Source organism: Python bivittatus, unplaced genomic scaffold (genome assembly GCF_059951505.1).
Source record: "Python bivittatus isolate LINGU-HERP-01145 unplaced genomic scaffold, Pbiv_v1 ctg000530_np1212, whole genome shotgun sequence".
Classification (NCBI taxonomy): domain Eukaryota; kingdom Metazoa; phylum Chordata; class Lepidosauria; order Squamata; family Pythonidae; genus Python; species Python bivittatus.
In genome coordinates, this window is record NW_028277085.1 from 9,211,203 (window position 1) to 9,238,512 (window position 27,310).

Below are 27,310 nucleotides of genomic sequence, written 5' to 3' on the forward strand. Positions count from 1 at the left end.
ACTAGTGGCACACAAATTCCTTTTTAATTGATAGGAGTTAGACTGCTTTCCTTCTCGTCCCTCCTCCCCCCCCCATCCTGGTTTGGCAGGACTTGGGTCTTTGTTGTTATCGTTACTGTTTTGTAGATTTGAAAAGGAACGACTACACGCCTGATAAAATCCTGCTGCCTCAAGAAGATTCTCCAGAACTGACCATTCAGCCTGGGAGCTGCACCAAAGAATCCAACTCAACGGGTTCCGGCCACTTGATGCTGTAGCCACACACCCTGGCTTTTCGCCCACGGCTTGTAGCAGTCAGCCGGGTCCTGGTGCCCTGCGTCTCCTTCCACTGGCTCTGGTCCTGGAAACTGACCCGTAGTTTAGGAGGGCCTTGTGAAATACAGGCATTGCCTATGGCAGAGGAGCCGGCGAGCTGGCAATTTATTCTTCAGTTTCTTTTTCCAAGGTGGAATTGAATTAAGTATTTATGAAGTAGCTTTTTAAAGAAGCATTTTAGCAGAAGGATCAACTTTACATTTTATCTTGGTCTGTGGAGGGAATCTCTCCCCTCTCAGCCCCTTCGTGCTGTAGTGCAATATGTGTCCATGACCAAATGACATTTTGGCTTTCAGTGGTTCTAAGGCCGAGGGTGTTCCAGGTGTTTGGCAGCTGGTTTCTGTCAACCTGACTAGAGAAATGGGAGAGAGCTGCCTCCCCCACTCCCTCGCCAAAGGGTTCTTTGACACTTCTCAGGGGGTCCTGAACATGCTCTCTTGACACCATGCCATGTATGTTTTATGTGGCTGAATGAAACGAGCTGCTCCTAGGAATATCTATCCGTATTTTGGGCCAGTAAGCTTTGAGCTGCAAGGGGTGTGAACTTCCGGTTTCAACCCAGACGCGCAGTGGCCTTGTCTCCTGCATCAGGATTCGCCCACCGAAATGTGGAGCCAGTTCGCGTGGGATGGATTCTGTGTAATGAATTCCCCATTTTTAAAATCAAACCAATATACATTTCAGCTTTATTAAGGCACTGTCTATGAATAGTAAAGCTATCAAAGATACTTGGAAGGAGGGCGGGGGTTAATCACAGTGGTAGAACAGAAATAGCATAGACTCTGGTTTTGGATAAGAAGTTGTCTTTTTTAAGTGAACAGGTGTCCTTGAAACCTATGTGGCTGCTTCATTAGTATTGCCTTCCAAAGATCTTCTAAACCTGTACATGGAACATGAATGTACACAAGAATTTTAGGACTTTTTCTAATGTCAGCCCTGCAGCGTGCCTTCCTGTGCTGCTTGGGAAATACCCAAAATCTCAGATGATGCAGACAGAGTCTTCTTTGGGGCTCCTTGCTGTGTCTGTGTTGTCCCAACTTCTAGTGAGAACTAAGCTGACCTGGAGGTCTTGCAAGGGACCAGCAGCGTCTGGCAACGTTTGAGGTATTGGAAGAGAGAGAGAGTTCTGGTTCCCGCACATCCTAAGTGACATCCAAAAAGAGCCCCTCAGTTGTATTTAATATTGTGTGAGAGCACATCTTTTATGTTATCTATGGGACTTATTTAAAAGAAAAAAAAATAGGGTTGAATTTACATTATGTAATGTACGGGAGATTGCAATGCAACTTTATGCCAATAAAATGTAATTTACCTGTCCAAATTTGTTGACATTTCAACAAGAACCTCTTTGTCCAACTAAAGTTTCATGCTGCAAGTTTTTTTTTGTTGTTGTTAAATAGGTACTAATTGTAATTTTTAATTAAAAGGCATCATAACGCTTAGTAAATCTTTTTTTAAAAAATTTTGTAGTGTATCTTATAGATACAGACATTAAGGCACGAACACAATAGCTGTTTAAATGGTGGTTTATGTCGCTGGGGGAGGAAATATATAGTGTATTAAAGCTATAAAACTGTATACATTTTATATATCAATAAATCTTTAAACAATCCCAAATAAATTTATTCTTGTTTAGACTGCTGACCTCTTTCCTTATTTGAATGATCTTAAGGGGGAATGGAAAAGAGAATTCTATTGATTTGATAATTGTTTGGGCTGTGTAATCAGGTGTGGCATAAGGGCATTCACCGCAGCTTAGATGAAAACTGCTGAATGTTTAAAGATACAAGGCATTGGTCACAGAAGCCAGTGCTGTAACCGAGGAGTCTGATTATGTTTTGTTCTGGTTTATTGATCATCATATTTCTACTAATCAAGGAACAAGGAGTGGCTTAAAGTTGTCCGTGTTTGCTAAAGCTTTGCTTCCCTATAAAGCAAAAAACAAGGAAGGAAATAACTGGCTAGGAGGAGACACGATGTTTAGAGGAAGTTGCAGGAAGGAGAAAACGGTATCAGTGAAGCTGTTTGGGTCCGTGCAGTCAATCTCTCTGTTGTCCAGGTAGGCTGTGTAGGAGGTAAGTCAGCTCTTGGAAAGCAATTGACTAGAACCTTGGATTAGGGTTCCGGAATTGCTTGGTGTAGTATTTTGTTAGAAATATCCCAATGGCATTGCCTAGCAACAAGGTAGAGTATATTTATGATGCCAGAAGAATCCATATAGGAACACCAGCAAGAAGTGCAAATAGTCATAGGGACAAACCCTTATATTTGGGGGAGGGGCCTCCTGAATTGCGAGTAAGATGAAACCATGTGATTGCACCAGAAAGCCAAACAAACAAGCATCAAAATGAAGAGGAGGTGGTAAACTGGCTCCCCTGAAACTTGAGTTGAAGCACTGTTTTGTCTCCTTGCAAGCCAGCTGATGGCTTCCAGGTCAACAAATATGCCAGATGAGTTCAATATATATTATCTTCTGTGAGTTTTTGCTTTTAATTCATTGTTATCTAATGACTGGGAGGTGAAGGGAAGGGTATGGAGAAATCTTACCTTTGGTTTATTTTGGGGAGATCTGGATGTGGTGAGGGTCAAAAGACCTGACTTAGGAGGATTTTTGGTTGTAAATCTTCCTGATGGAGCCTGAACAACACCAATAAATGATCTTTGGGGCAATGAGCAACCAAATGTCCCTGATACATGGTACCACTTTTTTGTTAAATAAGAAGCAGGTTCCTTGAGCTTAGGTAGAAAAATGGTAGAGTAGCAGCATTCCTTACATAATTAAATCAGAGTTCAGTGGTTCAGCTGGTGCAATTTTTTTTTTTTTACCAACAATACTGGGACTAGTATAGCATTTTACTTTGATTTCTTTCTTGAAAAATCTTTTGAATGCCTTGCTAGATAATATCTAGCTGACTCAACTGACCTTGTCCAATTCTGGCAAACCTTGATTTTCTGGGGTAAATTTTCATTGTGTGGCCATGTAAGAAGGAATGGAAGCATTAAGAGGTTGGAAGTTTGAAGTACAGAGTTGCTTCTATTGCTTTTCACTCATTTCACTATTAATTGCTATGAATATTGTTTTTGGTGGAAAGATGAGATACAAAATTACATGTTGAGCATTCTTAGCCTCTCCCATTTTACCAGGTTGATCATTTTGGACAAGGATTTTCGTAATTGCTTGATTATGTGCCGTCAAGTTGATGTTGACTCTTAGCGACGACATAGATAGATCACACAGATTTTGTACTAGCTTCCCGTAAATTGTGAAGCTGAACTGAAAATGTTTTGACTAGTCAGTGTTGGTAGGAAAATGAAAATCCAGGCAGTCAAGCTAACATTATTAAGCAATATCTACTGTATGGTTTGTGGATTAATACGATCCAGGAAAAGCCTATGGTAAAGTTATTATTGTCTGTTTTGGATGAGAACTGAAAGGTTCCCCCCCCCCTTAAAGGATGACAGTCCTAGATGGGGTGGGCAGCTTTGAACACATTTGACATCAACACCAACTGGTTCATTTAATTCTCATGTGCTTATACTATCAACCAAACACCTTCCTTATCCTTTTACTTCACTTCCCCATTAATCTAGGAGACTGATTAATTTATAGAAATTGGAATGGACACTCTTGTAAAGATTTTGTTCATGTGGGACTCAAGTCAAAAACAAAACTTGTTTGACAATTGTTTGGCTTTGGAAATACAGCAAGAGTGCCTTTCCCTGGCAGACTTCGGAGGAGTCTATGGATGAATCCAGAGATGACACAAACCCACAGTATCAAGGACTTACCGGCCTGCGTAATTTAGGCAATACATGTTATATGAATGCTGTAATACAGTGCCTTTGCAGTGTATCCCCATTGGTGGAATATTTCCTCTCTGGAAAATATATAGCATCACTAGACAAGTAAGTGGATTGCTTTCTCTGCAAGAATGTTCTTTAGGAAACGTATTATTTTGCCTCTGTTTATTATTAAGCTAAGGATGCATTTTTTCCTCCATGAAGCCATGAAGTTCCATAGGAACATAAGGACTGATTCACAAGTTTTGTCTAGGGGTTTCTGTTTTGGGGGATTTTTAATGACTCCTGGTGACCTAAATCACCTTTTCGAGATTGCTGTCCTTATTAAGATGTTTTAATTACACTCTTTGATATGAATGTATGGACAATAAATTTATGTTAAGCAAGATTTGGATTGTGGTTTCTAATCTCTCCCTGAAGTGTTATAGGAAAATAGTAGAGAGGGGGACTTTAGTGAGAATTTAATTGTAAATCAAATAAGACACTGCTTTTGACATGTGAATTCAATAGAAGCTGTTTTCATAATTGTCACATTGGTTCACAGTGTATAAAGGCATTTAACATAGATGTTTTGAATAGAGACAGAGGGACTCTTCACTGTTCCAGGAACTCTGGGGTAATGCTGACTACATGACTGAAGTAATTGCTATTTCGTGCCATTTTAAAGTTTATACAGCATAGGAAAGAAGTCTTCTGTCAACTTACAGGATATGTGGAAATTGATCTATAATGAGACTAGAAAATAGTGATGCTAAACTGGTATTATTATTGATTCTTTCTTTAAAAAATGCAGGAAAGAAAATATAGAAGTTTAAAAAGATGCTTGAGCAGCTGAGATGTGGTTTGATTTGCAGAGCCTGTGAATGCATATGCGCTCCAGTGGATTCATTGCATTGCATGGGTGATTTGCTTCCTCAACATGGCTATTAGCCTTGAGGGCAGTGCGACTGCCTCTGAAGGCCATCTGCTGGGAGACTCATGGTCTTCCTTGTGCAGTTGGTTGGCCTGGGAGAACAGCCTGCTGGACTAGATGGGCCAGGGTCCGATCCAGTAGGGCACTGCTAATGTTCTCGTGTTCTTATGTATGCTACCTCTTCTCTAAGGGAGAATGGAGAGATTGCAACAGCTTTTGCCTATTTGATGAATGACATGTGGCTTGGGGACTTCGACTGCGTCTCTCCAGAGGTCTTTAGATTGGTCATTGGTGAGCGATACCCTACTTTCATCAAGAAAACCCAGCAGGACGCTCAAGAGTTTCTGATATATGTCTTGAATGAACTACATGAAGCTCTCAAAAAGGTGAACGCTCTTCATCATTTATGAAGTTTGGTGGCACCGAATGAAGGATTATGTAACATACTAAGCTTAGAACAAGTTTGTAAATCTAGCTGTAGAATTTTGATCAGTCAAATAAGGTATAATTAACATTGGGTATCTTTTGGTTCTAGTACTATGAAACCAAACCATGGGTTTTTTCCACTCTGCTATTTTAACTTCTGCTTCTCAGTAAGTCATGTTTTGTTGGTTCAAGAGTTGAGAAGATTAAAGTATGATTAGTACAAGCCATAGTTTGCTGGCAATGCAGGATTGCAAAATCTCATTCAATGTTGGCTTGCAGTCATAGTTTAAGGATATAATAAACTATAGTCTGCCCAATTTTGTACATACATGCTGAAACTTCAGGGCTTACCCATGTCATATTGTGGTTTGGAATGATGTCTGAAGAACCAAACAAAGGAAAGAAAGAAAAGAAAAATGATACCAACGATACAGAAAAGATATACTTAACAGCCATGTTTTGTTAGTCTAAACTTTCCACTGAAGAATATGCCATGCCAGGTTTTGAACCTGTTCCCACCATATTTCCAAATGGAGATGTTAATCCATCTGTGTAGGAAATGATGGAATCCCTTTTTTCTTAATCTGTAGGCCTGTTTAACACATTTCATGTTGTGGGTGTCAGTATATGCCTATTTAGGGCATTGTGTGGTTTTTGTTTTGTTTTGAAGTCAGTTTTTGACTCCTTGTGGTTTTCTGGGAAGCATTTTTGGAAGTGGTTTGCCCTTGCCGCCTTCTCTCTAGGGCTGAGAGAGTGACTGGCCCAGAGTCACCCAGTTGGCTTCCATGCCTAACGCAGGACTGGAACTCAGATTCCCCCCGCCCCCCCCCTCCCGTCCACTGCTCTTAACTGTGAAGTCCTTGGGAAACGATAATGGTGAATCTTAAATCTATTACTACCATTCAAAAAACAAAATTGGGGGACGAAAACATAAAAAGTTTAGCTTTGAATTGGTACAGCAGCAAGTAAGAAATTGTCTTGAGTTTCCCATATCATGCCTCCCTTTTCTCTCCTGTAGACAAGTAAGAAAAAAAATCAGGGAAACTCATCAACTGCTTGGGAATCCAGGAGTTGCCTCGGCGAATCCTCCATTATCACCCGACTTTTTGAAGGACATCTTAGCTATGACATCATGTGTTTGGAATGTCAAACCACTACTTACAAAAATGAGATCTTCACTGTGCTCTCTCTACCGATACCTTATGAAACGGAATGCTCACTTGAGGTATTGGCTTTTCTCTGTGTATGGAGACTGTCCCCATTCAGGTTTTTAAAAATCCCTTACAGCCTAATGTAGTGGACTAGTGTAGTACAGATGTTTTACATGTTACATTATTGTTCTTTATTAATTTTTAAAATGACTCTTTTAACCTGATCCACAGAGATCAGGTATGTATCTTGTTCAGAGTCAAGAATGATTAGAGCAACCTAGAAGGAAGGAAGGAGAGAGGGCGGGACGGAGGGAGGGAAGGATAATATATCCATTCTTCCATCTGCAATGTGATCCTAAGAAGTGATGATCTTGAGAAGAGGTAAGAGACCTAACCAGCCTTCTTACCCAACGTATCTGTGTACGTGCAATAATTTATTTTTATTTCGATGAAAAAAAATCGTACCCATCAGTGGCCTGTAGGCTACTCATGATAAATATTTAAAAACAAACATTAAATGGAGAAAGTAGCACACTGCGCTACAAACCCAAACTTTAGCATCGTATTTATTTCCAAGACTCGTTCTAGGCTTTGTGGGGCAGTCTTAGAAAATAAAAATGGTGGGTGGGGCAAACCAGAGCTTTGTTTTAAAATGTGCTCGCTTGTCTAGAACAAAAGATGAAGGTAATTTGGGGTATTTTGTGGACCACCAACAGAGGGGTGATTTATGGCAGGACAAGCACATCAGGGCAGCTAGTTGGTGAATCAGAGGGGTCACTTCACGTGGAATCATGACATGCTTGCCAAACTTCAGCTACATCCACTGTCTAACCCTTGGTATTAAATTTTGAATGTAATGTAACCTTTCAAAAATAATCAGTGTAGGATTTCATTGCAAGCACGTAATCACTGTAATTAATTATGCCTCTTTCCCAAACTCCATTCCTCTCCAGGAATGTCTTGATTGCTTCTTTCAGCAGGACGTGCTGACTTGGAACAACCAGATCAACTGCTCCTGCTGTGGGACAAAGACAGATGCTGCAGTGAAAGCCAGCATAGCTAAATCACCCAAGATGATCATCTTCCACTTAAAGAGGTAGGCATATTTTCCTTCATGGGCAGACTTACACAACAGATAGAGTAAAGCAAATGAAATAATGAAATGGGTACCATCAAGAGACAGAGGAAGAACAGAGACACTCTTAAAAAACTAACAATGAACCATTTTATTATGTGCCATCAAATTGGTGTTGACTCTTAGCAACCACACGGACTTTCTGCAGGAAGATCTGTCCTCAGCCTGGTCCTCCAGGTTTTCCAGTGGTGCACCCATTGTTGCTCTAATGGGGTCTGTCTACCTTGCTTCTAGTCATCCTCCTCTTTTCTTCCAGAACCATTTGGGAGTCATAACTGATACAGTCTGCTTTGAGTTGAGTTCAGTGCTTTGTGACTTCATGGATACATCTGTGTATTTTTCTTTGCAACAGCATGGGAGTGGTTTGCCTTTACCATCTTCCTGATTTTTAATTTTTTTCTGGCCCAGTCTGCAGCTGTGGTTATTCCCTGATGGTTTCCCATTGAAGTACTAACCAGGTTTCTGCTCAGCTTTTCAAGAATAGCCGAGGTTAGCTATGTGCTGCCCCCCAGCTGGACTCATAACTTACAGGGCCATACTCTAAACAAATATTAAAGCAGCCAGCTAGGAAATCAACCCGCTAATTATTGCAGGCAAATTGCATTGCAGAAAAATGTTCTTGAAGGGTTCTAGTCAAAGATAATGGACATGGAATTCATCCTGCAGCTCAGGAAAAGATGTTCTAAGAGGGGAGTATCCTAAATCTCCTTTCTAAGGCTACCGAGGGTAAGATGTCAGTCCACAGGAACAACCAGGCTCTGCAATATTTAGGTATAATAAGTTGCTGAAGGTACTTAGATGGTTTCCTTGATTTAACTTTCTTGTCAATTCTACTATATACATGTTGAGTTTGTCTATCCAGAATCCTTTGCCCGAGTGCTGCATAGGCCTGTTAGTAGTCAAAATCACCAGTGACAGACAAAATCCATACTGCTGTAGTGAATTGCTTATAAATGCTGAAAGGAGGAAAGTGTATTTATGCCATAGTATTTGACCAGAGTTAGGGAGCTGTCTCCTCCATCTCCTGTTACCATTCCCACAGTATTTTATTTGAGGGGTTTGCAGCTGCTTCCATTTTCTGACAAAGGAAATGCTTTAAACTCATGTTCATAAACCCAGTGTTTTTTCTTCGATTTTTTTTTTTTTTTGCATTCAGCAATGACATATATTGAAACAAAACTAGATGCTATAATGCCAGTGCAACGCTACTGGTCCGGTCTGTTTATTTCTACCCTCTTCTTTCATTATAAATATGACTCTAAACAGTATACCAAGATGACTTAAAAACTATTTATACTGTACTGCTCATAAAGATCGTACTTTATTTTCAGATTTGATTGTCAAGGCAGTTACAAAAAGAAACTTAAAACTGACATCTACTATCCATTAATTAACCTGGATTTGTCTCCTTATATATATCCACTTTTTCGAAAAAATCCAAAATACAACTTATTTGCAGTAGTGGTAAGTGACAGTAGAGGATTCTATTATTCTTCCAGGATAACATTTCAGGTATCTGCCTGCAAGAACGTTTATCTTATTTCTGAATCACTTCATAGATGTAGACAGTAAGAAAACTGAGAAGGAATTCAGTAAAATAATTTTATTCTGTTCTGTAGCTGGAAAGGATGAATGTATTATGCTGCTATGGATTGAGGAGAGATTGTCACACAAAACCTTGTTAATTGATACAGCCAAGAGGAAACCTTTTTTTCTCAGTGGTGGATGTTATAAAACAAGGGGATCTATTAACAAAGTTATTGTACTCCCCAGACTACAGCAATAAAGTGCAAACAGATGAACTAGACTCTAAGACCTTCACATTCAGTTTTTGCTCAGGACATCCCTCTATCATTGGGGAAAGATTGGAGATGGGGGGGGGGGAGTGGAGGGAGATTTATATATGCCTAAAATAGACTCATTATTAGAGGGGACAGCAATGTTCAAATCCATACATCATCCTGGATGGCTTTAACCAGATATTCTTTTCAATGAAGAAAAGAAATACATTCTTTTAAAAAGTTACTTTGAGATCTTCCATACTGGTCACACAGTATTTACAATTCAGTAAAGAGAGGTAAAATAGGGGGGGAAATCTATCTCCACAGCTTTGCATTTATGATAGAATTCATATGCAATGTGACCATGAATTAAAATAAAGGATAAAACCTTTGCAAGCTTATGCCTCATACTAAGAGCTGGGTAGTTTGTCCTCCATGATGGTGCAAGGTATAGTTGATCTCATTAAATTTGGCTCTGACTTACATATCACTGCACAACTAATAACAAATATATGTTGGAGAGTGGCTAGTGTTGGATTGGGAAGTCAGAAACAAATCTCCACTTAGTTACTAATTTTGAAAAGAACCTCCCTCTAATAATGATAATTATTAAACTAGGATATGAGACCCATGTGCTGCTTAACTTAGTTGCTTGAAGGAACTACCCTCTCTTAATAAACTTCTAATTTGTTGCTATTGTTGCAGAACCATTTTGGAGATCTGGATGGTGGCCATTACACTGCATTCTGCAGACACACACTCACCCAAAACTGGTACAACTTTGACGATTCCCAGATCAACGAGATCCCAGAATCTTCTGTACAAACATCTGCTGCCTACCTTCTGTTTTACAGCAGTCAAGCTTTCTCCGTGCCTGTAAAAAACCAAAATGTCTAGGGAGAGCCGAGTAGTAGATTCCAATGGCCCAGTCAAGATTGGCCCACACTTTGGCTGTCATTCGAAAACAGCTGCCCGTTTCCTGTGCATCTTTGGACTATACTGATGGAGTGACTTAGAAGCTGGTCCTTCCATGCCACCTTCAGTGAAAAGAATGCTAATCGGTGAGCCTTGCACAGATGGCGCACAACACCTGCAGTTAAATAAATTCTTCTTGGGCAGCCAGAGTTGAGTGTTGATTATTGGTGCAGAATCCACTGAGAACTAGATGCTTCCTTCTGCGGATTACATTTTTGAGTGGATTATACACTGCTGGCTGAAGGTTATAAGAGTTTGGCAGTCTTTCAAATACAAAATTATGTATATTATTTAATAAACCGTAACCACTTCCTCTCAAATTGTTCTGGAGTAAAGGTTAGTTATGAAATGTTTCCCCATGTTCCAAAATCCATGCTGCTTTAAACAAAATATTCAAACAGTCCTGGGTTCTGTATTTGCTCTCATCTATTCTACCCTTCCTGAAATAATCCCAAGAGCCAAATGTATTAAATTGCAAAGCAAGAAATATTTATCAGGCCACTGCATTTTGAAACAATTGTGTAAGATTTTTTTTTTTTTTTAAAGACACGAATACAGGATACTCTTATAGTAAAAATTATGTAATGTTTCAGTCTTCCAGAGTACATTGTAAAGTGCAGAGATAGACATATAGAAACCTAGTTTGACAAAGCAATCATCTCTCTTTTAGGAGTTTTTGTCAAAGGATTGTTATTTATTATATACATGTTGGATGTGCAATTCTGCAGTCAGTATGTACACATACATTCCTATCTTATCTCATTCTAAGATATTCACAGTAGAATCAAGCTTAAGGTTAGTGTGAAAAGGCCATAAATGTGGGAAAGAGGAAAGAAAGATATGCTTTGAGTTTTAGGACATCTTGAATCCATCTCTTAATACTTTTCAAATGACTAAGCAAGATTTATAATTTTCAAGCGTAGCTACAAATAAGTCAATTTGAAACATATTATTCAATATCAAGCAGCAGAGTTAATTTAATTTTCAGCAATAGCACTAAAATACATTTTGGACAAGAAACTGCTGCAGCCTTCTTTACTCAACTTTATATTTGTCATAGCTCAGTAACGGTTGGTGCATTTATAAAACAGCCAATGTATCTTCGGTCATTCCTTTAAGTGGCTATATCTGCAGCCCGTTGTTCATAAGATGTATAAAAGAGAATATAAGCAGCTGAAGATTTCACGGAGGATGCAGAGATGTCAGAGACTTCGTGATCATCAAATTTATACCATCGCTGTTTTGCAGCATTTTTGCAATAAGCTGTGTAGTGCCCGCCGTCCAGCCCCCCATAATGGTTCTGCAGAGGAAAAAAATTAAATTAGAATCAAGAGCTTCAGGTTCTACATGTGGGAAAACGATCTAGGAATAGAAAATATTGAAAATATATATGTACACTAGGGAGTCTGTTTATTAATTAGCCAATAGCATTCAAAAGGCCGTTACTTACAGATACTGAAAACAGGTTGTATCTCTTCAAAATGCTTTTAGGGCCAATGACATATTGTGACAGGTCAAGGTTCTCCAAAGGGAAATCGACAGATGTTTGAAGCTTTTGCTTCCACCGTCCATCGTATGAAAATCTAAGTATGAGCAACAGGAAATAGGAGTTACACATTGCTGGGTGTACAAAAAGTAGTAAATCTTTTAGAAAGGAAACGGAATTATTCTGGCACTACAGACTGAACCCACTGCATTACTGTTCCCCAGAACCTCGCTAGGGCAGAAACGAGCTGCTTACCCCAGTAAGTGGCAGCATGGTCTGCAAAGAACATATTACAAATGCTTTATTTATTTATTTATTTATTTATTTTATTTATTTATTTTTCTCCCCCGCCCATCTCCCCCACAATAGGGGACTTTGGGCAACTTACAAAAAACATTAAAACTATAAATATATATAAAACACATAAAACATCCAAAATTTAAACAATACTAAAAAAAAGAAAGATCCAAGAAGATGGAAAATCAGGCTGCGGAGAGCTGGCCACTATGGGGCTAGCCATCCCCCTGCTTGAAGTATTCCCTCCTCACCCCAGGCCAAGTGGCAGAACCAGGTCTTCAGGGGCCTTCGGAAGGACAGGAGTGAGGGGGCCAATTGCACCTCCGGGGGCAGAATGTTCCAAAGCAAAAATGCTTTCATTTTTAAGGGGCTTCCCAGGTTGAATTAAAATCTGTACTAGAAGCTGGAGGTTTGTATTAGCAAGAATTTGGGCTTGGATACAAAGACGTCATCTCGGACTTGGGAAACACAGACTATATTTCAAGCCCTAAACCTGGAGAAAGGCTTTGCTATGGAGCCCTTGTATGGCATGAAAAAGAAACGTCCAGGGAGAAACCTGAGATGGAGCTGCTCTTGCATCAAGTGAGATAGTTGGCCTGTACCATTCTTTACAAACAAAAAAAAGGGCAGCCAGCACTTTGGCATCATTCTGGTGGTTTGGATTATGGCCATGCAGGCTGACAGTGTTCAGAAGAGAGGAGTGACCCAGGTTGCCTTTGTCCTTTAGAAAAAAAGGGCTGCTAGGAGTGGGCATTCCTCAGCCTTACCTTTTCAAGTGTACTAAAAGGACAGGTGGCAACTTCCATATTTCTATTTTTTTCAAGGAATCTCTTCGAGTTTTGCAATGGCTGCAATAAAATCGATTGTTATCCGTCAGTTTTTCTTCTTTGGAAAATAATCTAAGGCATTCCTGGTGGAAAAACAAAAATGTACCAGGTGAGCTCAAAAAGCAGAACACGAAATTTGGACTCCTTCATTGGCATCGTTAATGTGTGTGCGGTGGTGGTGTTCCAAGTCATTGACAGAAGCCTTAACCTTCCATGAGCAGAAAGAATGTCGTTTTTTAAAGTAGCTTCAACAGCAAACTTAATTTTTCAAGACTGGAAATGGCAAACTCACTCATTTTTCAGTCAGTTCCATCTGATGCCACACATTGATGGCCAGTGTAATTTTTTCCTACTCAAACCAAGGATCAACTTTTGAAGGTGCTACCTAGACTTCAGCCACAAATATACAGCACCCTGTGACTCATTTTTTTCTACCGTTAAAGAGACTGTAGCCCTTAATGCTGTGATAATCTATTTTATTAGTGTACGCTCAATGAAATCCCAGAAACCAGATAACCTTAACTTTAAATGGATAATTGTATAGGGTAAAACAAAGATAACCTCAGCCATTAAAAGCTTGTTTGGAAATTAACTTCCTGGTGGTGGGAAGACAGGTGGAAGATCTGAGATGGACTTCCTGCCTTTACTATTGTTGCCAGGACAGGCAGAACTAAACGGTTGCTGCATGGCCATTGTTAGGTGAGAGGAGAAACTACATGTCATAAAACAGAGAGAGAGAGAGAGAGAGAGAGAGAGAGACAGACCCTTGCCGTGTTAACAAAAGAACCATCTGGAATGTTAAGAATTTTCAAACTGTTCACCAACCTGTAGGGTGCATTTACTAGTGGAGGCAAGTGGCAAAGATAAATACATGAAAGCCTCAAACGTCCGTGACTTTCTGTGACACGTCAGACACTGCACTGTGGATTTGAACTGGCCTTGAAAGAGTGCTACGATAATAGATTCGTTGAGCTGTTTGTGCTTGTGCCAGGCAAGATCGGCTGCTTTTAAGTCATCCAGGTGGTCGTTATTTTCTTCTTTATAGCGCTTTCGGTTGTCCGCCTAGAAAATGGGAAAATGAAAACATGTCAGTGCCTGCGTGAAGCGGTGGAAGGTGTGTTTTTATGAAGAAAGCAATGACAATCGTGTGCAGCTATGGAAAGACAGGAGGAGACTGAATGCCACACAGACACTTGGTTCTAAAGACACATTCCACAGACTTGAATGAGAGACACCTAATATTTTCCCCTTCTTCTAGACAATGTGACACGTCTTGACAAATCCCAAAAAGAGTGTCAAGCATGATGCAAAGCTTGGAAGGAAGGATGATTCAGAAGTATACTGTAAAGACTTTGCCAGCAGAACATAAATCTGCCTTTAAATCTAGAAGTACATTCTCAAACTAGGTGAGACCTGGATATCTAACTGGAATCTAGGAAAGATGAGGATGCAAGGTTGAGTAAGCAGTATCCTCTGAGTCTCCTTTAGTCTATGTGCTCTGGGAAGTCCAGCTCAAAGTCTGGGAAATGAGGTTCATATGCCCGGCCTGCACAAGCAGCAGAATTCATAGAATGGCAACTGCAGACTGGAGATTGCATCCTACTATGCTCCCCTGTGAGTAACACCTTTCGGATAGTTAAAAAACACCAATAACAAAGAGTAAGATGAATTATTTCTTGATCTGCTAGCTTTTAATTTTATGGGGATTAAAGGAAGTATGAAGCATTCAAAAGTGACATTCCCCATCTGCAGTCCGAAAAAACATCCAGGCTTTCTACAATTTAATCCTGATGCTTATGGACTCCCTACCTAAAATACATAACAGCTGGATCTGACACACAAAACAACACACATCACAGTGCATGGCCCTTTATGCAAACTTTTGTTTTTAAGGTACATCACAATGAAATATTATATTGCCATTTGGAAAAGAAATGAGGAACAGTTTTTTCCATCAGTCATGATGTGATCAAATACTTATATACATCAGAGACAGCATGAAAAATTTTTACTTACTCTCTAAGAGGAGCCACAGTATTTGTAAAAACAAGAACGGAAAAAAAGATTCTGAAAAAGTAGATCTAAGGGGTACATAGGTTATTTTATACAGGCTAATAAAGCAATTCAAGTTCAAAAGGAAGGAAGTATAGATATTCCTGCTGGACTCTGCCCAAGGCCATGATTATTATTAATCTAGATATTGAATTCACAATGACTCAAGGTATCTCTAAGTGATTATCTGAAGACACAATACATTTCCTACTCCTATAGACCCAGGCAGGGTGTCAGAAGGACTTTATGATGCTGTTTCCAACACTCTTCACAGCTTAAGCTGGCTGACAGTAATGGGAGTCGTAGCTCAGTTCTTAGGGAAGCCATAAGTAAAGCAACCTATCAAGTGGCCCCATAAGTAGTATCCAGCCACCAAATAAAGTAGAGGATTGGTTGGAAGAATGGCATGGAGAAAACTGGGGGAGAAGGTGACTAGCTGGCAGGCCTAGAGTTGGAAGATTCCATGTTCCCTGCAACCCCTAAGAACTGTGAAGAAGATTCCTAATGCCCCTTTAAACGTTGACTTTGAAACGGGAACTGCCTGCTTCTGACGTGGCTTATTTTCTGCACTGGGTGACTCCTGCCTCTTTAAAAAACCCAATTCTTTTCTGAGACGGATAGGAGGAGATTGGATATGGTGGGTAAAACAGCACCTTCTCCTTTTCTTTTTTAATGTTATACTTCAATGAGTAATATTAAAAATGGAAACCTACTTTATTTAAGTCTTCATGAAGGCCATCCATTAAAAACAAAAGCAGCTCTTGAGAATCTTGCTGACTGTACCCAGCAAACTGCTCGTTAATCTTCCCAATGGTGATTTTGAAGTCTTTGGGGCTGATGTACCTGTACTGCCCTGTCCAGAGAGCTTTCATGATAATGCCAAACTCTTCAGCCACTTCGCCTTTGTGCCCCAAGAAGTTGGATCTGCAAATTGAACAATTGACATTTCGGAAAATGAGAATTGGGGGCCAGAGGGATCTGCAAAGAGTCACCTACAAGTTTATTTTTAAGACGCTTACGTATGGTGGAGCCCTGGAGTGGTTATGATTCAATGATAGATCTGCTTTGCATGCCGAAGACCCTGGATTTAGCTTCTGGCATCTCCAGGTCCAGCTAAGACAGACCAAAACTCTGGATGGCCACTGAGAGTCAACCTAGGTGATTTGGAGCTAGGTGACCAATATGAGTCTACAGAAAGTAGCTTCTGATTTATATAATTCAAATGGATAGGAATCTATTTTGTCTATACTGGTCAGGGAAAAGCAGCCAAATTTCTCTACCCCAATGCCCTTTATACAGTTGGAACCAGTAATGATCAGGTTCCAGTTGTATGTGTCTCCTGAAGCAAAACCAAAGAATCTTGTAGGATCTTAAAGACTTTACAAATTTAAAATCACACCAGCTTTTCATGAACCATAGTCCAAGACAGCTGTACCAGCCATGAGAATCCTAGGAGGATCAGGGAATACGGAGCTGTCCCATCAGTTGCCTTTTGATATCTGTCAACCCCCTGCTTGAGCATCAACAATGCAAGATTGCAGCGTCAATGTCATTTTCCTCTAACTTTCATCTGTGACATTAAGTGCTTTAGATATATGGCATTTGGTGAAGAAAGATATAAAAAATAAGTTGTGCTGAGGGGAGTCCTCCTTTATACCTTGCTTAAGCTCTATGATTAAAGAGAACACAAAGGCACTGAGTAAAAACATTATCATGCCACTAAAGAAAGAATTCATTGCAACCAGGTTTGCACTCAGATGGGAGCTCAGGGAAGCAATCTGGCATGTGGAAAAACCAATTACCGGTTGATATCTTCTTGATAGTAGTTCCTATTGAAATAATCAGCCAGGTGTGGGGCGTTGCACAAGCACTGGAGCACAGAATTCATATAGCAAGTGTTTCCCAAATTACGAAGGCCAGTCAGAGCTGGTCCCATCCCCCCAAACACAGGATTCAGATGGCGGATCTGTGATGCTGAAAGCCTGGAAATTTCCGTTTTTTGATAGCATACTGGCCTGTGGGGGAAAAAAGGTAAAATCAAATATCTTTTCCTGTTATAGAACTCTAAAAGCAGCCTTTTGATTGTTGTCAGGTGGTGCCAAGTAGGTATGTGATCAGTTACAAAAAAAATATGGAAAGATCTTTAGGGAGAAAGGTTTTTAAATGACTGTCTGTCATTCTCTGTCAAGTGCTTCTGTTTAGAAGATCATCCCGGGGACTTGTCCCTACATATCCCAGGCAGATTCATGCAGGAATATCCTTTATTCCTTCCCATATCCCACTAACGGCAGAATAATTTTGTATCCTGCAAAAACCCTTTGAGAGGTGGGTAAGCAACGTACTTATTCTCACGATTAACAGTAGGAGTGGGGATTTTCTTCTTCTCTTCCTCTTGAACAGCCTGAGTTATGTCTGGTGAAGAGTAAGAGCGTTTCAGTTTGGAGTGTTCTCTGTCCCGCAGATCAGTAGATGGAGGCTTTGGCTTATGAGTCGGTGGGGTAGTGGGTGGAGTGGCTGATGGAGTCATTTCCGGCGGATACATGTGGACTGAATTGGTGGGTGAGTGGTAGTACCGAAAAGTCCCAGTGACTGGATCAAGAAACTTCAAAGGACACACACAGAAGACAATAGCCCAAAAACAAAAAGGGGAAAAAGTTAAGCCAGATTTCTAAGATGGCTTGTTTGGATTTGTAGTAGTACATTTGACTGCCCTGAACAATGATCTAGAACAGTGTTTCTCAACCTTGTCAACTTTAAGATGTGTGGACTTCAACTCCCAGAATTCTGGCTGCCTGGGGAATTCTGCGAGTTGAAGTCCACACATCTTAAAAGTTGACAAGGTTGAGAAACGCTGATCTAGAAACTGCACCTTGTCCACTAACAACAAAATTTGTCTCTGTTAGAAACAGCAGCAAAAACTGCTTGGTATGTTCATTTCACCCCAATGCACTGTCATCTGAACTAGCTTTCATTCTGGGTCCCAATTCTAGTATACATAAATAAAGGATTAAATGGCTGCCATCAGGCACCAGAAGGCTCAATATACAACTGTCTAGACTTCCATTTCATCTTTAGATGCTCTTCACCATGAGGGTTATGGTGAGAAAGGCCTTATGAGCAATGATTCTTCAGTTGTGGAATATGCCACCTCAAAGAAAATAACCTAAATAGGTTGGTAATAGGATTTGGCTTACGAAGTGATGATATTAGCATGGATCTTTCTTATCAACTTCAATCATTTAAATTCTTGGGTCAAATTATAGTCACTATCAAGCTTAACCTTAATGGTTCAACCACTAATAAAGGAAAATATCCAGAAAATTAGAAGTTGCACTGACCTTGGCCCAACCATGAGGCAATCCTGGGATGATCCTCCCCATCTCCTCACTCCGGGCTCTTGTTAATGGTTCCCGTTGGGACTAAAAATAAAACACGCCCCCCAACAGATTAAACTCTGACAAGATAACACACTATGTAGCTGCTCTGATTTTTGCTGGGATGTGGAAAGTTTTCCACATACTAAAAGTTCCACCTAACAGCATATAAAATACGTTTGAGCCATTCAGTTACAAGCACTGCTTGTCTGGGAGAAAGATGGATCTCTACGTGGGAGGCTCTCCCCAGCATTTCTGATCTGGGAATGGGCTGCGGTAGGAAACAGTCCCTGGATGGCAAGGTAAGAACATGAAATCTGCTTTGCTTATGGGAATACAGAGACCTGGGAAGCTGGATTTGCGGTAACTTGATCTGGCTTGACCTGGAGACAAAGATCTTATCTCCACTGATTTCAGCAGTCCATTTGGAGACTTATGTAAGAAATGCAAGTAACCCTTTCATGGCAGTAACCAAGGGAGCAGTAGCTCTGATCCTACCATCAAGTCTTTAATACGCTGAACTGAATGCTAGGCTTGGATATTCAGCATTACAAAAAGCACTGATTCGGGACTTTGCAGCAAATAATCTGCATAATGTCAGTGTTTGTCCACTGAGGTCAAAGGCACACAGTGCTTGATTTTATAGAAGTTAAACAGAACTCCACAAAGTCACCCATGTTTTAATTTTAAAATGGAAATGTATCTAAGAGTTTCGGTTTTGTCCCTCTTTTATATTACAAATTATTTCTAATTATTTCTTCATTTCACAGGTAAAACAAACATTTCATCACATGGAAGGATGGGAGTACCATGGAATGAAACGGACACTTCCACTGAATTTGCTGGCAAATGCTGGTTTTTGAAATGTAACACAATGGTTTACATGTATTTCCTAGATGGCAACAAAGAGAGAATGAGGAAGTGTTATGACATCTGCTCTCCATTTCAGCAGCTATGACAAACACCTCATCGTGCATTTACTTTATGATTTTCAGATTCCTGCTCAGGATCCTCTCTAACAGCTCCTGGGATCTGAGATTCTCTTTCTGGTACTCCTTTAACCCCAGCCTGCTGTAAAACATTTTGAAAGAAACACTTTAAACTGTTATATCTTAACATATCATGGCCTAGCAGCCCATGTTTTTTTAAAGAAGGCGCATAGCTAGATCAAATAAAAGAACATTTTAGCTTGAAAATTTCAATTACCACTGTGGATATACATACCCAAGACACTGACCTGCAGTCAAAAATGCTGACTGGCAAATAAAACAGTCTCAGAGCTTCTGGCAAGTTCTAGCCTGTAACTAGCTTCAAAACTGAACACGCACCATGAAATTCCATGTGTTTTACATGAGGGGAATTCTGTTAACCCTCTCTAGCCATTGAGGAAATGGCAACCTTGTCCCTTCCTTTCCAGATGGGAAGTGCACATGGGGGCAATGGGAGAGAGAGGCAGATCCTCTTAGAGTTTTTCTCCCCCGCCCCCCGGAGCTGCCCATGGAGCTGGCCTCATCCTGAATTGTATTCCAGCTGGGATCAGCCTCCCTCCACTGTTCCCAGCCCGGGCTGGAAAAAAAAGGCTGCCAGGGCCCTCTGCTACCCTTGGGTGCCCGCTGGGCTGCTCACCTTGCTCAAGCCAGAATCCCCCCTCAAAGGCCCTTGGGATTCTTCTGCAAATCTGCGCCTCTGGATTTCTGGAGTCCAGATAACTTTTTCCTTTTCGCTGGCAGTACTTTTGTCAGTGTCAGCTTTCCTCACTTCGGGGGTTTCATTCACAGCTGTACTTTTCTTTTTCACGTCAGCTAACTCTCTGGGAACTTTCTCCACATCTTGTTTTCTATCAGCCCCTTTACTGGGCTGCTCTTCTTTCTCCTTCCTCTCTTGATCTTCCTTATATCTCTGGAGATGTCCTCTGCCTTCCCAGTCTCCACGATCCTCCCTGGCCCTCGGTTCCACCCTTTCCTGTCTTTCGACCTCCCTCTGCTCTTCTTGCCCTTCTTCTTCTTGCTCGTTTTTCTCCAACAGAGCAGCCTTTCTCAAGGGCCCTGGGCTTCTCTCTTCGTCCGTCAGGTTGGGCTTTGCATCCAGCGATGGCTTCGTGGAACGATCTGGAACCAGTTTCCCACTGGAATCTAGCTGCTTACCAACCGCCGGACTTTCAGCCTTTGCCTTATGGTCATCTGGAATTTTTGTGGAAGGTTTTTTTGTACGATCCACCTGGACCAAAAGAAAAAGAATTAAAGGACTGGTTTGCTTGCTAGATTCTCTCACATCTACTTCTTAGCTTTTTAAAAATAGTTTGGCCCGAGTTAAAAAAAATGCCAAACCCAAGATACAAGCCTATTAGGATACAGAATACAAATTGCATACGTTCAGGATCTATTTGGCCACATCCCCACCATCTTTTCTACCTTCCATACTACAAATGCTGGGAACTGCTACCTCTGCGTGATCATTATTTTACCAACAATAGGATCTACAACTACAGGAGCATTTCCTCCCTTACTCTTTTTTAAAAACAAAACAAAATTCATACTCATTCAGTCTACAAGAAGGAGAATGATACACAAAATGTCTATGAGAATGATACACGTCCATGCTATTATGATGCAGTCTAAACAGAGGGTTATCACTTGCACAAAAGCGATCACTCACCTGAGGAATAATCTTCATGGCAGGCAATGGCTGGCTGAGAATACCTGTAGGAGCAGCAGCAATTGTTCCACTAGGAATTAGCGATCTAAGTACCTCTGTTTTCTTCTCCTGCTCATCTGTAGTATCTGATTTTTCAGTCACTTCTACCACAGATGGTTTGACATAGACAACAGGCAGGGGAGCTGGAACTGGCTCTTCCAATGATGGATAAGTAAAGTCCACTGAAACAAACATACAAATGGAAGAGGCTAAACATTAAGAGGCGTATGCTGTATACTTCTTATATGCAATATATAAAGCAGTTTGGTGTAGTGGTTAAGGCACCAGGCTAGAAACCGGGAGACCGTGAGTTCTAGTCCCATCTTAGGCACCAAGCCAGCTGGGTGGCCTTGGGCCAGTCATTCCCTCCCAGCCCTAGGAAGAAGGCCATGGCAAACCACTTCCGAAATCTTGCGAAGAAAACTGCAGGGACTGGTCCAGGCAGTTGCCAGGAGCCGACACTGATTCAAAGGTGCACACGCACACAAGCAATATATGCTATAGGACTACCTACAGGCCTGTTTGTATGAACCTGTCCATCATTAAAAGACAAAGTCTACATATTGTCCTAAACTGTATTTTGGTTTCACCATCACTTGTTGCCTAAGCCAAATAGGTTCACACAACACACAGGACCCTAAACCAACTAACCAACTTCAATATCGGAGTTCCCACAACATACGAACATACGAAACCCAGTGTTGCTCAACTACATCCCCAGCACTCCACGCTACTGGTCATGCTGACTGGCACTGCTGAGAACCGGACTGGCAAGGTCTGGAGGGCTACAACTTGTTCCCCCCAATCTGAAAACATTCTGGGAAACACTTTAACTCCTGATTAGTAATTCTGGCTGCTGGGAATCTTCTTGGATTTGTTTTTGCAAAAAAGGAGTGTCCTTTAATTCAACCAAACCATGGTTGCTTAGGAATGCAACTACACGTAGCTTATACTGACCCCAACATAATTGTCCTTGGGATTGCAGAACTGAAAAAAAAGCCCCCTAGATAGAAAAGAGCCTCTTCTACTTACAAGACACAGAAACGGTTTCCTTCTGGCCACGTTGGGGCAAAGTCACTTTGGCATTGGTTGTATACTGAGGATAGCAAAGCAGCCAGTTTTCATAACCTCCATCTAAGACCAAAGGCTCGTTCTGTAGCACGGCTTTACTTTCCCACTGGAAGCAAAAGGCAAAAAAGATTTGACGAGAAGCAAGGGGATGTCCAAGCACAGAGCTTAAAGGCAGAGCATGAGAATGTGGAAAACCTTTTCCCAATTAAATTTCTCATAACAAACATGCATTGAACAAGTTTATATGAAAGTGGTGGACAATGCAAAATTACAGTTACTCTGAAGTCCTTAGGGAGCAGTTTGAATAAATACTTATTATTTAGAACAAATACATTAAAATATCAGTTCAGCCTTGCAACAATCTTGCTATAGGTTTGTAAGGTGAGAGCAGCATAAGATAAAGGATTTCTTGCTGAATGTTTACTCATCTACTTTTTTTTAAGTAGATGAGTAAATGAATGAATGAATGAATGAATGAATGAGTAAATGAATTTGTCTTGTTTTTAAGGTAACAAAATAGGGTTTCTTCTCTAATTCATTCATAAAATCTTCTTAAAGGCTTGCTTACACATATGAGGATGCTAAGGGCCACAAACTTTTCATTCAATGCCCCAGGAGATGCCATACAGCCCAGGTTTATGAACCCTAGAAAATCAATCAACCAGTCGCTTCCCCTCTCAACTACATAATCATGACTGTGTTCCTTATATATCAAGGTAAGTAACCAACCATAAATCTGAACTTGCCTACCTTGAAAAGTGCATCTTTGAGGCTTCGTAAAGTTGTTCCTAACTTTAAGTCCTTTGCTGTACTAAACCAGTCAAGCAAGACAACATAATCAACTTGGCCCCTCTCTTTCCATGGCTCTTTAGAAGCATCTGGCAGTTTAGCTTCAATCCAGTTAGCAGTGACTCTGATGTTTGATGCAGTCCCAAAAGAAGAAAACAAGAAAGCATGCTCATTGTTCAAGGTACAGTTTGCCAGTCATCAGAGGAAGACAAGAGGCAATCAACCGCCCTCCAAAATGAAAAGTGGACTAAAATGGCAACCATGTTATTCACACAGAGCAGGGTCACATCTTCAGGTCTCATTGCACCCCTCAGTCACACATAAAGACACTCTTCAAAAACTAGAGACGGTACTGAGCAATCCCCAGGTCCAGCTTTTTGGTGAACTTGCCCAGAGAATAAAATGCATTCAGAAACATCCACTAGGCTGTGAGAACCAGCTGTCTGGTTCTTGCTCATTCCCAGAGCTCAGGTCAGCTGACACAACTCAAGACACTCTGCAAAAGTGTACAGGAGGAAGAGCGAAAGGGGGGAGACCAAGACACATACAGTGCATTCTTCTTTCACTGGAATCCCCATCCCTCCTTTTGATGGACGTATTGCTAGCTGCCACCATCAACTTTCTGCTTCTAATTGTGACCAGAACCATATATTAAAGAGAGAGCATTTCATTCCCCCTCTTTACTTCTAAGAGCCAAGGTGGCAAGACTAAACCAGAGCTCTCCATACCGTCATCCATATGAATGCAGGTCAGGAGTTTCCTTGGCATTTATCACTAGCTGACCATCACTACATCGCATGGCCAAAAGTTCCATAGGCTAATTAAGCATTCTTTAAAAAAGAAAACATTTAAAACTACTATTTGTACTTTAAACCTTTTATTGTGGTCAAGCAAACAAATGATCCCTATTTACATTTCCTTCATTCTGTGCTTGACCACTGGTCAATGATTTAGCACTCTGCAGTCTTAGGTTTCTATCAGAAAAGTTTATTCCATACCCAGGACTGATAGCTTCTTCTGGAACACAAACAGAATTTATAATGCAGGATTCCTTGTAATCCTTTAAGCACCGGGCATCCATGACCATAACCTTGGTGCTTTTATCCATCATCATTGTAAACAGCTTCTCAGCTGTGACTGTTCCTTTAAGAGACAGAAAATTATTTACCAAAACTAATCAAACAAGGCAGACATTTTCAATAAAGATGTTCTGAAAACTGCTAGATCTAAGTTATTGGAATGAGTGATGAACTTCCTCCATGAAATAAAAGTATACTTTTATTTATAATATGACTCAGGATTCATTTTGGTAACAGTCACTAGTTTTCCACTGGAGGAAACAACTATTAAAACTGTCTACACATTTACATAGGGATTGCCAAGGACAAATAATTAATTAAAAACTGTGAATCGAACATGAAGTTGGCATTGAAGAAGAGTTCTGACGAATTATTATACAATATTTGTTTTGTATCTCAAAGTTTCCCAGCCTAAATTTTCAAACGTCAGCAGCACGCCATCAAAACTTGGTGGTATGTGTGAGTATGTATGGGGAGGTCCAAAAAATAGAAGCAAAATAGGAATGTTGATCTTTCAATAGGTTTGGTAAGCTTCTTTTACTTTTTTTTAAAAATCTGAGTTTCAAAAAAGACCACTCTGAAAATAGGCCAAACCTTTCGTTCCATCCATCCCTCCACTGTCACCATTGCCATGCCCTCTACTGCCACAGAAGTTGAGAAAAAGGAATAAAATGCACCTTCCCCTCATCGCCCAGGTAGCAGAGGATGTGCAGTCTGGATCACTTACGCAAAGTACCCACTATGAATGGCAGATAAAATCCCTCGAGCAGACATTTTGAGAGCACATGGTGGAACACATAGGTTCCTCCTGCTTTCCATGGGTGTCTGAAAATCAAAATTACTGCTGCTATAGCAAAATTGCTCTCAGAGGTTAATCTTGTGAAAGAGGTCTCAGTCTGCATCCCAAAGGAAACAGATGGGTATTTCCCCCTCCAATGGAAGTTGCTAACTTTTGGGGGCTACCAGAGATCAAAGATGTTTCTCTGAAATATGTCTGTGGAAAACTTTCCACTTGTGGTCCCTACTATTCAGGGATGAGTAAGGAAATGATGCTTACCATTCTCAGAAGAATCCTTTTTGTCTGCCAAATTTTTCTTGTCTCCATTGATCTGTATTATTTCAGCATTAAAAATAGGTTTAGTATTTAAGAAAAAAGGCATTAGAAATGGTATTTTTCCAGACTTATTGTTATGAATATATCCTGATAGAGTCTCCATGGATTGGGTCTTTACACTCAAGATGTGGAAGCTGGGACTCTACCACAAGGAGCCAAATGAGGCTGATACTAGTAAGAAAAGAAGGAGGTAGATCTGGAGCAGGTTCTTCTTCCTGGTTAACCCCAGAATGCTGTTTGCAGAGGACTACATTTTGCTTCTATCTTTTTCCCTACCTGCCTAGCAAACACCCTGTTCCTTAAACAAACTGAGAAAACATCATGAATCAACCCCACGTACAGATTTCATCAAGGTAATCCTAGCATAGTGCAATGTAACTAATGCCACATTTGAATTCTGTTAGAAAAGGTTCCTGTCCAGACTGGATATTTAGGCTTTCCGCTGCCTGAATTTGTTGGTCTACAGTGTCTAGCCAACTGGCGTCAAACTCTGCAAGCATCTATGCACAGGGTAGCTGAATTCATGGTCTGACTCTCAATAGTAAATAGAGTTGACATGGAGGCTTTAATTAGGACAGGATTTAATCATTATGTGGCATTTTCCAACCTAATGATTTTCTGGCTACGTAACATGGAGAATGTATTCAATAAAAGGAATTCAACAGTAACCTCAATAGCATTTTCACAAGTTTAAGGGGAACCAACAGAAAGTGTATGTCTCTGTGTACTCATGATGAACTAAGAGCACCAGAGCAGATTGCTAAACATAGTTATAAACTAGGTCACTGATGACCTTTTGGGGGATAGATGAGGGATTTGAAAAGGCCTTCAGAGTCTTTCCAGACCATTAACCACCTGGCTCTAGCCTCAATCATGCAGATTTAGATAGTCATAACAGGATTTTCTTAAGTTCAGAATTTCTGAATCTAACACTCTCCAGATGGATTGCAGTTCAACTTCCATAATTTGGGAAGGCCAAATTTAAGCTAAGTATCAGTTAAATTTTGTTCTCAACCTTGCAAAACATATTTGTAGTTGCAATCAATCTGACTAACCATATATTTTAAATAGCTTCTTTTTCTACAAAGAGATTTCTTAATTATACAGAGCAGAAATATCAGAAAGATAAATAGTGGCTGAATTACCAGCTGATTTTTTCCTTTGGGATCTGATGAAATTTCTGAAGAGGTTTTAACATCGTCTTTCAATTCTTGCTTTTTCAGCTGCTGTTCCTCTTGCCTTTCCTTCTCCTCCAGTTTCTTTCGCACTTCTGCTTCTTCATACCTAATTGAGTAAGACATTTTTGTCTTTCCCAAGCATTATACAGTTTGGCAAGTGTAGCTTTTTAAACACAGACTTTGTTTAAGATTGTCTCACCTTCTTAAATTACTGGTTATAATCAGTTCAGATTAAGACTAATATGTTTCATAATAATAAAAAATGTGAAGACTAGGTAAAATAAAAAGCAGCAGCAGCAGCAGCAGCAGCAGCAGCTCTCAAATGAAAATCAAATTAAAGAGGATTTGCAGTTGGCCAAATAAAGCTTTTCATATTACCTTTATCATAACACACAAATAAAGGAAAATGCATCATCAGTGTTTAAAAGATATGGCTCATAACTATGAACTTATACTTGTATCTGTAGAAAAAGAGTTAGTTCCAACAATAGAAAATAAAGTTAGCTCAGGGATGAACTGTTGGGTTTTTGGTGTCCTGCAGGAAAACCATCAATCTCAGAGAACACCAAGAACCCAAAAAAGAGAGCTATTTCTGGAGGAAAAAAAAAAAAGGTTTGATACATTTGTTAAACTCTTTTGCAGTTGGGCACATGAATCTGAAGCCCATTCCTCTGTTCAGTCAGAGGCCCTGCTCTGCACTCTCTCCCTTCCTGTGTGTGACACAGAAATGACACCCATCAGGTATGGCACTAATATTCTGAAAAGTCTGCAAATTCTTGGCTAATGGGAAACAAATTGTATAGGAGGAATACCCTCGCTGTGACTAACAAATAAAAATACAGTAGATCAGGG

General features: G+C 40.4%; 3 protein-coding genes across 9 annotated transcripts in view; 2 read left to right on the plus strand and 1 right to left on the minus strand.

Moving 5' to 3' along the window:
• Positions 1-1,950, plus strand: part of TRPM7 (transient receptor potential cation channel subfamily M member 7) — a 56,788-nt gene extending 54,838 nt beyond the window's left edge. For both annotated transcript variants that reach the window (XM_088148592.1, XM_088148593.1), the window contains exon 40: positions 127-1,950. In XM_088148592.1, coding sequence (XP_088004718.1) covers positions 127-257 — 131 coding nt within the window. In that variant the 3' untranslated portion in view covers positions 258-1,950. The remainder of the gene's footprint in view (positions 1-126) is intronic.
• Positions 1,951-2,098: 148 nt separating this feature from the next.
• Positions 2,099-10,816, plus strand: USP50 (ubiquitin specific peptidase 50). The gene is made up of 6 exons (XM_088148598.1): positions 2,099-4,221; positions 5,220-5,415; positions 6,474-6,680; positions 7,560-7,702; positions 9,073-9,205; positions 10,228-10,816. Exons 1-6 carry the CDS (start codon positions 4,058-4,060, stop codon positions 10,417-10,419), a joined length of 1,035 nt encoding a protein of 344 aa, XP_088004724.1. The 5' UTR covers positions 2,099-4,057; the 3' UTR covers positions 10,420-10,816.
• Positions 10,817-11,170: 354 nt separating this feature from the next.
• Positions 11,171-27,310, minus strand: part of USP8 (ubiquitin specific peptidase 8) — a 29,650-nt gene continuing 13,510 nt past the window's right edge. For 4 of the 6 annotated variants that reach the window (XM_007427134.4, XM_007427135.4, XM_007427137.4 and 1 more), the window contains 15 exons: positions 26,426-26,564; positions 25,224-25,275; positions 24,086-24,230; positions 23,049-23,211; positions 22,260-22,404; positions 21,189-21,409; positions 20,160-20,750; positions 18,498-18,578; positions 17,502-17,761; positions 16,962-17,174; positions 15,873-16,083; positions 13,933-14,169; positions 13,048-13,190; positions 11,948-12,080; positions 11,171-11,797 (listed from right to left, as the gene is read on the minus strand). In XM_007427134.4, coding sequence (XP_007427196.1) covers positions 11,612-11,797; positions 11,948-12,080; positions 13,048-13,190; positions 13,933-14,169; positions 15,873-16,083; positions 16,962-17,174; positions 17,502-17,761; positions 18,498-18,578; positions 20,160-20,750; positions 21,189-21,409; positions 22,260-22,404; positions 23,049-23,211; positions 24,086-24,230; positions 25,224-25,275; positions 26,426-26,564 — 2,920 coding nt within the window. In that variant the 3' untranslated portion in view covers positions 11,171-11,611. Of the gene's footprint in view, positions 11,798-11,947; positions 12,081-13,047; positions 13,191-13,932; positions 14,170-15,872; positions 16,084-16,961; positions 17,175-17,501; positions 17,762-18,497; positions 18,579-19,514; positions 19,605-20,159; positions 20,751-21,188; positions 21,410-22,259; positions 22,405-23,048; positions 23,212-24,085; positions 24,231-25,223; positions 25,276-26,425; positions 26,565-27,310 lie in introns of all 6 variants that reach the window. The other 2 variants (XM_088148596.1, XM_088148595.1) reach the window with 2 other exon arrangements.

Coding starts and splice junctions, on each gene's coding strand:
- USP50 (XM_088148598.1), top strand. CDS start 4,058: ATGGATGAATCCAGAGATGACACAAACCCACAGTATCAAGGACTTACC. Junction 7,703..9,072: donor ATCATCTTCCACTTAAAGAG/GTAGGCATATTT, acceptor CTTTATTTTCAG/ATTTGATTGTCAAGGCAGTT. Junction 9,206..10,227: donor ACAACTTATTTGCAGTAGTG/GTAAGTGACAGT, acceptor CTATTGTTGCAG/AACCATTTTGGAGATCTGGA.